Source organism: Drosophila guanche, unplaced genomic scaffold (genome assembly GCF_900245975.1).
Source record: "Drosophila guanche unplaced genomic scaffold, DGUA_6, whole genome shotgun sequence".
In the NCBI taxonomy this organism is placed as follows: Eukaryota; Metazoa; Arthropoda; class Insecta; order Diptera; family Drosophilidae; genus Drosophila; species Drosophila guanche.
The window spans coordinates 2,556,644-2,571,513 of record NW_022995753.1 but is presented as its reverse complement, the minus strand read 5'-3'; the positions used below and the strand labels follow the sequence as shown (position 1 = coordinate 2,571,513).

Here is a 14,870-nt window from a genome sequence, read left to right as displayed (position 1 = left end):
TCCTGCTTCCTGTTCTTTCTCGCATATTATCAATAAATTGCATCTGACTGCCGGAGCAGCAGCAGACAACAAAACGGTAGCCCCGTAGCCCCATCTATGGGCCACCCTTAAACCACCCACACACCACACACCACACACCACCACCACCTGCCTAACCCGTTATTAAGTGAGCCTCGTTGTATATCGCAGCACTGAGAGAAACTGCCATAAGCTTTAAGCAAAAGGAAGCCGGTTTCAACGCATTTCTTCTTCTCAGTGTTGGGGGGAGGAGTTGGTTTTGGGTTCGGGTTGGCTCTGTCGTACCGCACCTTGTTCTAATTTATTTATTGTTGCATGCATGTACTTTTATTGGGTGCTCTCCCGGACACATCCCGCACCCCTCCCCCTCCTTCTTTGTACATATCTCCTGCTCTTCACCCCCCAACTGTTGACCGCAATATTGCCTCTGCCTCTGCCTCTGCCTCTGCCACTGGGCTTGACTCTGGCTGGACTTTAGCAATTATGTTTTTTGGGGTTCGGTCAAAGTCAACACCGGAAAATGTCTGACAATTTGATGCACTTGTCGCTCGCCCACTCCCTCTCTCTCTCTTTGTCCTACCCCCCAAAAAACAGACCGTGGAAGGAGGACTGGGCACACATTGGGTGCCAAAGTTATTAAGCAAAAACCTCTGGTGGCTGGATGGAATTTTAAGCCTCAGCTGAGGGGCAGAGCTGAGTTTTAAAAGCAGCTTAAAGGCAGGTCCAAAGGTCCAAATGTATTTGGAATAACCCCGTGAAACATTCAAGCAGCACTACTATATCCAGCTGGGCCCAGCACCCTCCATCACGCAACAGCTTCCCCTTTTCATATCTACACACGTATAGGGTGGATGTGTGTGTGTGTGTGTGTGTGTGTGTATTTTTTGTTATTGTTGCAAGTTTATTGATGTCGACGCAAAGGCGCAGATGGGGGAGGTAGGGGTGTGTGTGCAGACTCGTCTGCAACGTGACAAAACCCATTATAGATGCGACCGCAAAGATAACACTCAATGGCTAGGGCTCTGGCTCTGGCTCTGGCTCGGACTCGAGCTCTGACCAGGCAGAGGTCCAGAGGACACTCCCGACATTTGATGGATGCCCCCGAAAAAGACAGAGCAGCAGACACAGACACAGACACAGACTCAGGCACAGCCACAGAGCACAGGTGAGAGAGTTGCTGCTATTTTTGTTGGTGTTGGTGTGGGGGGAGCACATAAATTTCATTTTGCAAACCATCAAAAAGTTAAGTCAACGATAAATTGAATGGCTGCATGATTGACTGAATGAATGAACGAATGAATGAATGAGGGGCAAAGAGAGGGCAGGGCTACGGCGGGGTTGGCTCTACAAAGGGGCACGGGGCACGGAGCACGGAGCACGGCTGTGGCTGTCAGTTGCTTTTCGGTCATTGTGTGCCTCGTTGCGTTTGCACAGACATCAAAATCCACATTAAAAAAAAAGGAGCCAGCGGGAGAGAGAGAGAGAGAGAGCGAAAGAGATGGTGGACAACAGAAAAGAAAGAGACAAATGCAGCCATGCAGGGGGGGGGTCGCTGGGTGTAAGAACCTTCCATATAAATATAAAAACCGTCAACACAGGCCACACAACGACAATGCCAAAAAGTCAAAAAGCGTCAAAAAGCGTCATTGAACCAGCAAGGATGTAGGACTGTAGGGGGGTAGGGCTGCAGGGGCAGGGCTTCAAACACCTTTCATATGAAAAGCATTCTTTGCCATCATGTCTGTCTGTCTGTCTGTCTGTCTGTCTGTCCGTCTGTCTGCATGGGGGACGTATCAGTCTCTGTGCTGTTTATTTTCTTTTTATTGCATCAAGGCGTGGCCTGGACATGTGACATGTGTGCTCCCCCTCAGCCTCCCCACCGCTGCCTGACACTGTCATGGCAACACCTACCAGTCGGAGTGGGGGCGTGTGCCCCGACAATAGTGCGGAAATATTAAATCTGCGCTTCACACACACAACAACAACAAAAAAACGAACGAAAACTCGAGGAAGTACAAATATTTCGAAAATATCCAACACCTGCAGGTTAGCAGAGACACGTTGGGAGGGGGCGGGGCGGGTACCTGATGCTATGCTGGATAATGGGCGTGTTTCAAATTTTATATAAACTGCAATAAACATGAATTGGGTCGTAAGCAGCAGAGGCATTCAGGCAGCAGTCCTAAACCCAAACCCAAATCCAGTCCCAGTCCCAGTCCCAGTCCCCTCCAATTCAGTCAAAGGCAGACAGGCAGACAGACAGCCAGGAAGGCCAGAGTTAATACTGATTATGTCCCCGTTGGATGGATGTCAGCGGAAGGATGATCCAGAGGAGAAGCAGAGCAGACAGGGGGCAGGCGGCAACAGCTGCTATGGGATATAATGGATCATTTGAACGAGAGAGGAAACAGCAGTTTTAGTGCTGGTATAATGCGAGTAAAAGGATGATTGTTATTTTGTGTTATGTGGCGACGGCACACGATAAGGGTTGAGCTGAAAACGGGCGGTGTGGAAACGGGCAAGGGAATTGATTAGTTGAGGCGTTAAGTTGCTTTTAGTTTTGCAGACCAAGGAAAGGATAATGATTAAATCCTTCTATGATTCATAACAAATAAATGTCCAAAGACAGGGCTGAAGTTCCTGGCCTAAAGCTGGCTGGTGTGCGACTTCTTTAGGTGCTTTGGGCTTAGAAGTTTAGCTATGGGCATTAGGTTAACTTTAAGTTAAGCGAAAAGGTCAACTTGAGCTAAGGTCATGCCTGGCAATAACCTTTTCTGCCCACCCTCTCCCTCCTGTCATTCATAAATGCATTACATCAAGACCCCAGCCCCTCCCATTGCCTACTTTCCAGCGCCGTGTGCTGTGGACAAAAGTGTTGCCTGCTTTTTGGGGCGGCTCTCGTTTGACTGCACTTAAAGGTTACAGTGGGCGTGGCTTGGCTTGGCTTGGGTAGTGTGTGTGTGTGTGTGTGTTTGTCCTGGTTGTTGTGCAGTGAAATTTCTGACATGCCATAAATTGGCACAATGGGTTAGCCAGCCGGCCGGCCAGGCAAACTCCTTCCAAAAAAAACCACCCAAGCCCGTCGCCAAGCCCAAGCTAAACAACAGCCATGCAACATTCCATCGCACAAGGATGTGTAGGTACATGTAGTACACACATATGCATGTTTATTCCGATTCTCACTGTTGTGGCTGTTTGTTGGCTGTTGCTGTTGTGCTTATACGCGCGGTCTTATACTCTTCAACTGCGAGTAAAACCCGAAAACCAAAACCGAAACGAAATAAAACCGTACAGAAAACGCATTCGCCAGCTGCCCCACTCCCCGCGCTCCAACCAAACAAAAGCTCTTGCACAAATAAAGGTGTGAAGTGAGCGACAGCGACAACGCCAGCCAGCCAGACCGCTCCTCTTGCCTCTCCCCTCTCTTCTCCACATAAATATGTACAAAATACTTTCAATGTTTGCATATGTATGTCTGTGTGTGTGTCTGTGTGTGTGTGTGTGTGTGTAGGTATATATATTTTGCACAGTTAATGAAGCGACCCAAGGACCAAACGACGAGCAAACGACAAGCGAATGGCCGAAACCAAAGTATGATAAAACAGCAGCAATGCGAAAACAACAAAGGAATAACGGCACAACGGTACGGTGGGTGGAGTCCGACGCTTTCTGGCAGCGGCTCGAAGGTGCAAGTACCCTTTTTGGTGGCAAAGTCAAGGTACTTTCATTGGCATTAATTCTTTCCATCTGGCAACATATGAAGCTAAGAGATCGTTTGCTTTGGGAGATTTTGCCTTTGTCCCCACTGACGGTGACACTTTCTTTCTGCGAACGCGAACCCCCAGCCCTTTCCCTAAAGGGGTATCCGAAAAAACAACCGCACAGTGGGCCACACCTCTCACCGCTCGGCGCGTTTGTTTCGCTTGTTTATTAGCCCTGACCCGTGGGCCCACCGCTGCCCTGTCCAGCAACAAAATGGCCGCCACCGACGCGCTTAATTGTGCGGCCAGCAACCGGAAACGGAAACTGATTGTGCGGTCTGGCAGGGTGCCCACTCCTCCCCTCTCACACTATTTCGGGGCTTGGCCTCTTGCGATTTTCTACAAATCTCATTCACATTACAAGCGAGAGCCAGCGAGCCAGCGAGCCAGCGGGTCAGGTCAGGCCGCGATTTTGTTGGGGTTTTTAGTCGCGCTGGCGGCTTTCCAATCAACGCATTTGACATTTCGCTCGCTCGTGTGGCACCGCTTCCCTTGCCCCTGGCAGCAGTTGCACTGCTTGCCACACATTGATTAAGCAAAGGGAAAGGGTGAACAGAAGGAGGCCTACGTCAATCGATTTGTTTGTTTGCCAAAAAAGCAAAAAAACAAAAAAAAGAAACGACTGACTTTGAGATTCCATTTCGCATCTCCCTCTCAGTCACCGCTCTCTCTCTCGTGTGTGTGTGCGAGTGTGTTTGCTGTTTTGTTTTTTAGTTCGTTTTGTGTCCTGATTGATGGGCTTAGATACGGTTGAGGGAGGGATGGGGCTGTCGTTTGCATTTAACAGTTGGTATCCCTGTTCCCTGTACTCCTCCCATGGCAGCCGGCTGAAGGGACAACGAAATCGCGTTCAATTGAAGCTGCTTCACATCTCTGTCCCTTCGCTCTCTCTCTTTACTCCACTCCCCTCTCCGTGTACTTTCTTCTCTCGTAATTGATGTGTCTGCGTTGCGTTTTGCCTTCCCCTCTAGCCCTTTGCCCACAATTTTTCCCATTTCTCATCCCACTAGAGAAGAGAGCGACAGCCCGGCAGATAGTAGGTCCAACAGTTGCACATCTCTATTATATGGTGCGCCATGGCAAAAGGACGCAGCTCGAAGGATAGTGGTTTTCGGACAAGCCAAAGAAGATCCAAGACAAGATAATCCAAAAGAGGAATTTTATTTCCACGCTGCAGGCGATTTTATATTGTTTAGGCCAAAAACTGTGCCAAAACGTTTGCTCTGCTTTTATTCCATTCCATTTTAGGAAACTTCAAAAGCAGAAGAGATCTTGAATAAAGTAACCCGCAAATAGTAGCAGAAAATGTCACAAAATAACTGAAAACAACACCAAAAATATGCCTGCAAAAGAACTAACAAATTGTGTGTCCAACTATCATTCGTCTAAGTTATTCCCACAAATCAAAAACAAAAGAGTCTGCAACCCATTATCGTTTTCAATGTCAAATTAAAGGTGGTGCTGCCTGAGGATTTCTTTCCACTTTCTCTCTACACTTTCCAATTATTCTAATGAGTGGCACAATGAGGCTCTGATTCGTTTGCTTTTGCACGAAACCATTTGGTAACCATATCTCAGGGGTCGTCCTAGTCGTCGTCGTTGACTACGACTATTATCAATTGCTCTTCACGCACGTTTGGCAGTTAATGCAGTCATCAGGGTCCCAAAACCCAAAGCCCAATCCCAAGACTCAATCCAGCAAATACAACCCCTCCATCCGCCAGCCTCCAGCCTCCAGCCTTCATTCATGGCGAGAGCATCATCCCACGCACCAGCTGCGTGCTGCGGAGAAGACTCAACTCTCAACTCAACTCAACTCAAGCAAACCAAACCAAACCAAACCGAACCTCAAGTCGATAATTTAATGGTCTCTGCCATTTAATCTGCATTGAATTTATTATCTTGGAAAAAATTAATCTTGATATGTGGCCGGCTTATGTCGAGACGATGAACGCGAGAGACGCGACTGCGACTGCCGACTGCCGACTGGGAGCGATGACGAAAATAGCTAAAAAGCCGCGACAAGCACGCGCCACACCCCAGACTCCCATTCCCATTCCAAATCCCAATCCCCTCTCTTCTCTTTCCACACTCTCAATGAGTAATTCTCCCCCGTGAATATCTCATAAAAATTTGCAATTGTGCGGGTGTGCGGGTGTGCTGCTGCCAGTGCCTTTCGCTGGAGTGTCTCTAAATCTTTAAAGAATTATTTACTACAGTTTTCTTCTTAGACGACGAGGACTTTGGCCGAAGGGGGGAGAAGGCAGAGCCAGAGCCAGAGCCCAGAAACCAGAAGCGAAATGGTGGGTGAATTTGGTTTAGACAACCCCCAAAAAAGTATCAAGAGGATGTGTGTGTGTGTGTGTGTGTGTGTGTGTGTATGAAAGGGAATCCAGACAATGTCACCACCAGCTACCGTTGAGCCACCCTCAAAGTTGTGTTATTGCTTAACGCTTGCCATTGTCCTCCGGTCCGGTCCTCCTCTGGGCTCCGTTACGTTACGCCATTCCTTTCGTGTTGTCCATCCGTCCACCCGTCCACCCGTCCACCCGTCCACCCGTCCGTCCATACAGTCGCCTTGCCTTATCCATTCCCTTGGACCATGGCTTGGCGCCTTGCCAGACCCCAGGCCAGGGCAGGCCAGACTCGTGCTCCTACTCGTACGATACCAGGCCTTGTCCTTGCAAATTTATTGTGTTACCCACGCGACTGCGACTTTGGCGCCAGCGGGTTAAGGTTTTCGCTTTTCTTTCACTCGCACTCGATACACTCGCAGAAATATGAGGCCGATAGATACCCTTTGGTATGAGAAATTGGAATAAAGTTGCAAAGCCATTCCCCTGCTATGCGGTGGATTGAACAGTCCAATAAATGCCAATAAATGCTTTGAATATACAAAAGATGAATACAGAAGAGATACATCTATAAATAAACTAAATAAAATGCAAAATTTGAAGAGTACAAAATCACAAATTTATATGTCAAATAATCTTTGAGTAACTGACAAAATCTTTTACTCCTTAAGCACCCAGCTGAAGCTTTCTTTTTCGGTGTAGTTTCTGGAGAGAAACATTGCCTGCCGGACAAAAGTATTTTATGCCGCGACACGGAAAAATTCCTCACTACTGTAACAGTCTCTGCTCTTCCTCTTTGAGGAGGGAAAAAAGGAACCGGGTCGGGCCGCCTTCATCATTCAATTTTTAATCAGTCGAAGGAAATCTGCGTCTAGAAATAGGAAGAAAAAGAAAAAAGGAGAGAGACCAGCAATGACGGGACGTTCTCCATTCATAAGAGTGAAACTTCAGACAAATTTCGCTTTGCGACCCCCCCCCCCCCCAGGATCCGCTGTGACCCCACGTGACCAACACTGTGGGTCTCTAGCTCGGGTGGCGGGTGGCGGGTGGCGGGTGCCGGTTGCCGGTTGATGGTGCTGCTGCTGTTTCCTCGTTCCTTTGCCTCTGGGGTCTGTTTAAATAGAAATGTTGTTCATTTGAGTACTATACTCGTACGTACGAAGTATTTTGGCTGCTGTTGCCATTTGCCATTTGCCGTTTGCCGTTGCTCTTCTTTTATTATGGCTAAGTGAATGTTTATGCCCGATTTCCTTGCACTCCCATCGTATGTGTGTTGCTTTGTGCGGGGTTCACTCTTCCACTTGCTCTAACTGGGCGCCAGTCCCTTCGTTTTTCTTGTGTTGGCCTTATCTTCATTACTTATATGCGGCATTGTCCAGCTCTGGAATCCCTAAATCGCCCGCCATCGTCCTGTTCCTGGTCCTCGGGGCACATTCACATTCACATTCCCACATCCCACGTATATTTTCATATTTGCCCAAAAGCAGCAGCAGCAGCAGCAGACGTTTCCCCATTTTGATGTGGCTCTGATTTCATTTTGGAGTTCCTTTTCGTCTTCCTTTCGTTTGGGTCCATTCTTTCCCACTTTTTTTCCCCTTTTGCTTTATTAGCCGCAGTCGTTGCCGTTGCCGTTGCCGCAAGTTTAAAATGTTTTATTATTGTTGGTTACATTTAAACGATTCAAAGGGACGACGGACTCCACCAGGAAGTGGGGCATGGGCACGGGGCAGTGACTGACTGTCAAATCGAGTGTGCACAAATCGTTTCAGGACAGAGTTTTCGGGACACACACATACGAATTGAGAGGAGAATTCTAAAAGAGAAAGGGTGCATCCTATTCCTATTCCAATGCTCCTCCTCTGATGATGATGATGATGATGATGATGTGATGTCTGCCAGGAGCACAAGTTTGTAGTTTGAAGCACTCCAAAAATGTGCACTTCTCTCCACTCTCCAATATCTCTCTCGAAATTGAATGCCATCGATGCAAGGCACACAAATGGAATGAATAGAAATGAATGGACTGGGTGTGTGTGTGTGTGTGCAGAGTGTGTGTGTGTGTTCAAGGTGAATGCTGATGCAATGTGTCTACCTGAGAGTGTGCATAGTCATAATGTTGTGGGGCTAAATGCAAATATTATAAATATAACACAAAGGCGAAGACGAAGACGAAGCCCACAAATCTGGCACACAATTTAGACATTTAGAAAACGTTTAATATTTTATCGGGTAACAAAACCATTTTATTTTATGGTATTTTAGTTTGAAAAGATTTTTCTTTCTGCACTTTCGGCTCGGGAACCATCTCTCGAGGACTTAAAGAGAAATCTTTAAATGAATTCAAGGTGAAAGAGAGCCGCTGAATGGGGTACAAAACTGAATGAATTTATGAGCATGAATGAATACAGCCGAAAACTGAACCAGTCCCATAAATGACTTAAGAACTCAGTCTGGAGTGTGGTGGATGGATGGATGGATGGATGGAGGGCGCTGTTCCCCGGGCCACTTGGTCACTCAATGGACCATTCACACATGCACATTCGCGCATTCAAAACGGGGCGCATTGAATGGACCGTTTGGGTTCCGTTCCTTCCCTTTTTCAGACCACTCACGAACATCATCGCCCGGGGTCCCTTTCTCCCGGGACTCTCTCTCTCTCTCTCTCTATTTCGGCACTGGGCTCTGCCCTGCCACCGTTTACTTCACATGCTACTTAACACCCGAGGCAAATTAGTTGCGCCTCAGCGCAGTTTCGAATATAAATCAACGCAGCGGACGACAAACGCACCAAAAGAACAGATTCATTCTCTCCGAACAAAACGAAGCTGTTGATACTCTGCCAACAGGCGGTGCATATTTATCTCTGTTCCAGCAGCAAATTTTACATTTATTCTACCGAAAACAAACACTAAATAAATGCCATAAAAATAATGCAATAATCAGCTAATTAATATATCACAAATCATCATCATAATCTTTGTACACTTTAGCTCAAATTTGTTTAAAAATTAAGAACCGCTTTTGGGGCTTTAGATGGATGTGCTACGCATGTATATCTATGACAAAAATGAGTGTATTTTATTGCTGATGTAGGAACAACAACAATGTTGTGTATTCCGGCAGGCCGTGGCATTTCCGAGCATTTTTCGCTGGCGATTTTTTATGGTTCCCGAAACGTGCGCACGGCGCACCCTGCGGATTCCAAACACACACACAGCAGTTGCAGTTGCAGTGCAGGGCCTGAAGTGTGGTTGCCCCGTGCCCCACCCCTACACGCTGGTGGTGTTTCCACACACACACACACACCCCCCCTGGTCGACGACGTTTGCCTGTCGAATTGCATCGAGTATCATGCCATCCCATGGCCCTTCTTCCTCCCCTCCCTCTTTCAGCACGCACAATTGTGCAAATTGACAGATTTATAACAAAATGCAATGAATAACGGTATTATTCACACACACACACACCCATGAGTGTGGGAGTCGGGGTCGTCCTCCTTCTTGGGTTTTGTCTCGCATTTCAACAGGCGCCTTAATGGTCGTCGTTTGTGCTGCATCTTGTGCTCCCATTCCATTCCATTCCATTTCATCGACTGCTTTGGTAATCCCCGTGACCATTGCCATAAAAATGGGGGCATATGTAGCCGAGTGTCTGCCGCTGCTGATGAGCGATCTCCGGATTACCCCAGTTCTTTCGGTCTTAAATTAATTTTCCTGAAGCCAGAAGCCTGAAACGTAAAGCCTCAAGTATGAGGCTCAGGGGCTGCTGCTGCTGCTGCTGCTGCTGATGCTGGGAAATCTATGCAGTTCAATCAGTTTTAATTGATTCATTTTTGGAGTGGAAGGGCAGTGATGAGGGGAGGATTGAGCGGATAGAGAGGATGGTATTATAGGAGAGGGTGAAATTTCCATCCACCTCCCACATAATGATGATGTTTTTTTGTTGGGTTGTGTGGCTGTTGCTGTTGCTGTTGCTGTTGGGCCTTTCGCTCACTCGCTGCAAGTTAATAAATTTATTATCTTGGGAATGTGTGGATTTGCTGCTTCTATAACTTCCTCTCTCTCTCACTCTTTCTCTCTGTGGCACTTCCTGAATGAGTTCAACGGAAGTGCCTCATTGCTTTTGAAACGGAGCCCTGGCAATGGCCCTGACTCGCTCTCTCACTCTCGAAAACAGGCCGCAAATTTATTATGATTAAAGTTGAAAAGTTGAAATTGATGCCGCCCGGAAAAACCAGTGCTCTATATTGTAGTGTGTGTTTGTGTGGTGGTGGTGGGGGTGGGAATATTGTACGATGATGATAGCTGATGGCTGATGGCTGATGGCTGGATAATCATGGAAGCAACGATGAACCCAGCAAAAGGACTCACAACAGAATGATGATTGCTGGCTGCATATTTGGTAACAGTTTGAATAGGGAAATACGAGCATGTAGGGGAGGGTACATATATGGCATATAAATATTCAATGATTCCTCCACTCACCATGACAATAGTCCATTTTTTGCATATGTGACGCAGCGCCTTTTTGTAGCATCACGGTTTCATGGTCCAGAAATTCTTCTTGGGTTTCGCTCCGGTGGACAGTGCCACGTTGCTGCTGCTGCTGAGACTGCAGCTGCCCTCACCAGACATGGCCACCGCTGTGGCTGCACCTCCACCCATTCCCATGCCCATGCCCATGCCCATGCCCATGCCCATGCCCATACCCATGCCCATTCCTATGCCCATTCCGGAGGCAACCGAGCGACCAGAGGCACGCTGCTGATCTGCTGAACAGCGGCGCGGATAATGGAAGGGCGATAGGGAGCCCAGGCTGGCATCCTGCATTCCGACAGCACCGGCAGTGGGTCCTGCCACACCAGCACCAGCACCAGCAGCAGCAGCAGGCATTCCGCCTGCTCCCATCATGCCCATTCCTGCGATGCCTTGATCCTCGCCACAGCTGGCCATGCTGCTCTTCGATGTCGATGTCCCAGAGGCTGTCGACGAGCGGCAGCTGCGAATATTGTGTGGCAATGTGTTGTTGTTGTTGTTGTTGTTGTTGTTCAGTGGATGCTGCTGCTGGTGGAGCGTGGGATTCAAGCTTAGATTCAGATTCAGATTGAGATTGGGATTGTGGCCAGTGGGCGTTGCCGACTTGTAGTAGCGCAAACTTTCGTTGTAGCTGGCACCGCTGCTGCTGCCACTGCCACTGAATCCGCTGTCCAGATCCCCCTCATCGAATTCCGGATTAACACAGCTGCTCGTGTGTCCATGCTGATGATGCTGATGATGCTGCTGCTGCTGCTGCTGTTGCTGCTGGTGATGATGCTGGTGGTGTTGTTGCTGTTGCTGATGCTGATGCTGATCCTTCAGCTCCATGCTATTCAGAGTGCTCGATAGATTCTCGAGGCTGGCATGCGAGGCCGAACTGGAGGCAGCACTGGCACTGGCCGCCGCTCCGCCCAACAATCCACCGCGTCGTGGCCTCTGGGCGGTCTTCGATTGGCTGCTGCTGCTGCTGCTGCTGGCCACCAGTGAGGATGGCACCGCCGCCGCTCCGCCTGGGGAGGAGGAGTTGGAGCAGGCCACGGCCTGTCCCAGGCCACTGCTGTTGGAGGGGGCACTTATGGGCCCCATGCCCATGCCCATTCCCATTCCCAGCTCATCGACGGCAACGGCTATCGCATGACTGGGGCTAATATCCGGCGGCGTTGGGGGCATTATCAATGCCTCCAGCGAGAGATTTAGTTCGTCGAGCACACGGAAATGATTGTGCTGGACGCGGCGCTGCTCCTCCTTCACGTTTCCCGCGCTGGACGAGGCGATGCGATTGTCGGAGAGCACCTTGCGGATCTTCTGCTCGCTCACCTCCTCGTACAGATTCTCGGTGGTGCCGTAGCGCGTGGTGTACGTGTGCCTGTCCCGATCCTCGGCGCTTGGCGACGACGATGTCGACTGCCCACCGTTGTGGGTCGATGATTTTGAGCGGAAACTCTTGGCCAGCAGGGCGCGTATGGAGTTCCTGGGCGGACTCTTCGATGGCGCTTGCATCTGTCCATGGGCCTGCGCCTGAGCCTGGGCCTGGGCCTGCGCATGGGCATGGGCCAGTGCCTGGGCCTGTGCTGATCCCTGGGCGGGCACATTCGTGTGGCACTTGGCCGCCCCTGGCTCATAGTAGGCGTACGAGTAGACATGATTGAATGGCGCCGCTGCAGCTGCTGCTCCAACGGCCCCACCGCTGGCCCCTGCCCCGGCGCTGCCCGAGCCGCCTCCATTGAAGGCCACGTGCAACGACGGTGTGGAGGACATGCCGCCACCAGAGGCGCCTCCGCCATGCGAGGGCGTGGCACTGCTGCTGCTGGGCGTCATAACGCCGGCGGCAAAGCCATAGTCCAGCGATGAGGTGGACGACGAGGACTGTGTGTTGGTTGTGGGCTCAAAGCGTTCCATGGTGGCTGCAATATTCTTGCGGGACCACTTCACCTGCAGGTGAGACAGAGACAGAGAGAGAGAGAGATAGAGGAGATCAGTTGAGTATATCATAAATGATGTATCCTTTCACTTAGGGGAACATTTTGATAGCGCAATCGGCCGAATTTCCATTTTGTATTGAAAATTCCATGCGCAGAAATTAATATTTCCCTAAGTGATAGGCTCTATCCCTAAAAGAATGTATCCTTTCACTTAGGGAAACTTTATTATACCCGGTACTCGAAGAGTAAATGGTGTATATTGTATTTGAGCGAATAACGGTTGTATGTAACACACAGAAGGAGGCGTTTCCGACCCCATAAAGTATATATATTCTTGATCAGCATCAATAGCCGAGTCGATAGAGTCGATAGTCTGTCCGTCCGTCTTGTTGAGCGCATAGTACTCAGAGACTATAAGAGCTAGAGCCACCAAATTTTGCATCCAGACTTCTGTATGCTCACACTGTAACGAGTGTATTTCAAAAATGAGCCACGCCCCCCTCCGCCCCCGCAAAATAGCAAAAAACTCACAAACCTCCCTACAATTTTGAAGATAAAAGAAAACTGAAAACGCCATTCCGTAGGGAATGACCATATCTATCAGATCACCAAATTGGATCATTATTATAGCCACAATGAAGAAATTCATTTCCAGTGGCTAAACCCACCCCGTCCACTTTCTTTCATTCACACTCTGCTTGTGCTGTCACTGCCTCTGCCACGAGTCTGCAGTGTGTGGCTCTAGGGGAGGGTGGCGAGCTAGAGGAGCGTGTTGTCGTGAGAAGTGTTGTAGATGCAGATGACAGATGAAGAAAACATGTAAAATTTGACAAGTAACCGCTAAGGTGCAGATGTAGTACTGAGTGCCGGGTATAATAGTTGTGACGCGTAAGAAGCGTCTCACACGTCCCTTCTCGTTTTGGTTGAAAAGAGACAACCGGAGACTCACCTGCTGCTCTACATCCATTTTATGGTTACTCCTGCGACTATGTCCGCGTCGTCGACGCTCCGTGAATGCCTCCCCATGGCTGCTGCCCAACAGCAGCTGCTCCCCGCCATTCTGCTGTGATGAGGATGACGAGGAGGAGGGCGCTGCTGGCATGCAGAACTCGATGCTGTCCATGTCATCGGGAAAGATCAGATGGGAGCCCACATGATGGTGGTGGCCCAATGTGGCCGCCGTGCCATGGCCCATGCTCAGGCCGTGATTGAGGCCGTGATTGTGGCCGCCATGGCCATGGCCGCCATGATTGAGGGTCATTTGATGCGCTGCCGTGGACGTGGTGGAGCGCTGGCTGGGATGCCGCATCGAGCCGCCGGCACCACCGCCCCCTGGGGCATTGTGTACGGCCGCGGCTGTCGTCTGATGTTGATGCTGATGCGAATGTGCATGCGGATGCGAATGCGGATAGTCACCCGGTGGCGGCGGCGCAAAGCTGGCGAACTGTGGCGATGCGCAACGATTCTGAAATTTGGATGCAGATCCTGCATTGCTGCTGGCACTGGCCGGATACATGATGCTCTCTGGGTCTTTGCTGATCGTTTTTTTGGGGTACTCTCTGCCTCTCGCTCTCTCTCTAGCTCTATCTTATGGGGAATATTCTTCGCTTTATTTTGGTGTGGGTTTTCCTTTCAGTAGTGGGGCATCATCTGTGGAGAGAAAGAAAGAGAAAATATGGCCATTAATCAGAGTTGGAAATGGGAAGCAGCATCATACGTTTACCACCCGAATGCGCATGCGGCATGCGGCATGGCCCAAGATGCATGACTGACATGCCATGCTAAAATCCCACAAATAAAAGCAGGAATTATGAGCTTTACCAGAGCCATCCCCCAACACGCTGTCCCGTTGCCACCATTCTAACCCCACAGTCAATTCCAATTTATTTATGCGAAAACATTGTTGCCACAATAAGTGGCAGAGGCAACAGCAGCAGCAACAGCAGCAGCAACAGCAACAGCACGCATGTAAAACATTTGGCGCTGGCATGCCACCAGAGTTCCAGTTCCCACTCAACTACCAAATGCTCTATGCCACATGCCCCATCAGTTGTTGCTCTCGCTATCGCTCTCGCTCGCTCTCTCCACGAAATGCCATAAAACAGCATTAAAGCTATTAACAGTCAAAGGAGAGGCAGAGGCAAAGGCAAAGGCAAAAGGAAGCCAAAGCGTGGGAGGAGCAACAACAACAGCAAACAACAAAAAATGTTTAGTGACGAGAGCCTGCTGCCCCTTTTGGTGCCTTTGCCACTGCCACAGGGGGGGGGGGGGGGGGGGGGG

At 49.4% G+C, this 14,870-nt stretch overlaps 1 protein-coding gene across 1 annotated transcript in view; it reads right to left on the bottom strand.

The window, feature by feature from the left end:
- LOC117588322 (box A-binding factor) overlaps positions 1-14,870 on the bottom strand; it is an 86,805-nt gene that overhangs the window by 590 nt on the left and 71,345 nt on the right. Inside the window, exons 5-6 of the mRNA XM_034279519.1 lie at positions 13,540-14,240; positions 10,618-12,600 (exon numbers count right to left, since the gene is read on the bottom strand). Of these exons, the coding sequence (XP_034135410.1) occupies positions 10,669-12,600; positions 13,540-14,106 (2,499 nt within the window). The 5' untranslated portion in view covers positions 14,107-14,240 and the 3' untranslated portion in view covers positions 10,618-10,668. The remainder of the gene's footprint in view (positions 1-10,617; positions 12,601-13,539; positions 14,241-14,870) is intronic.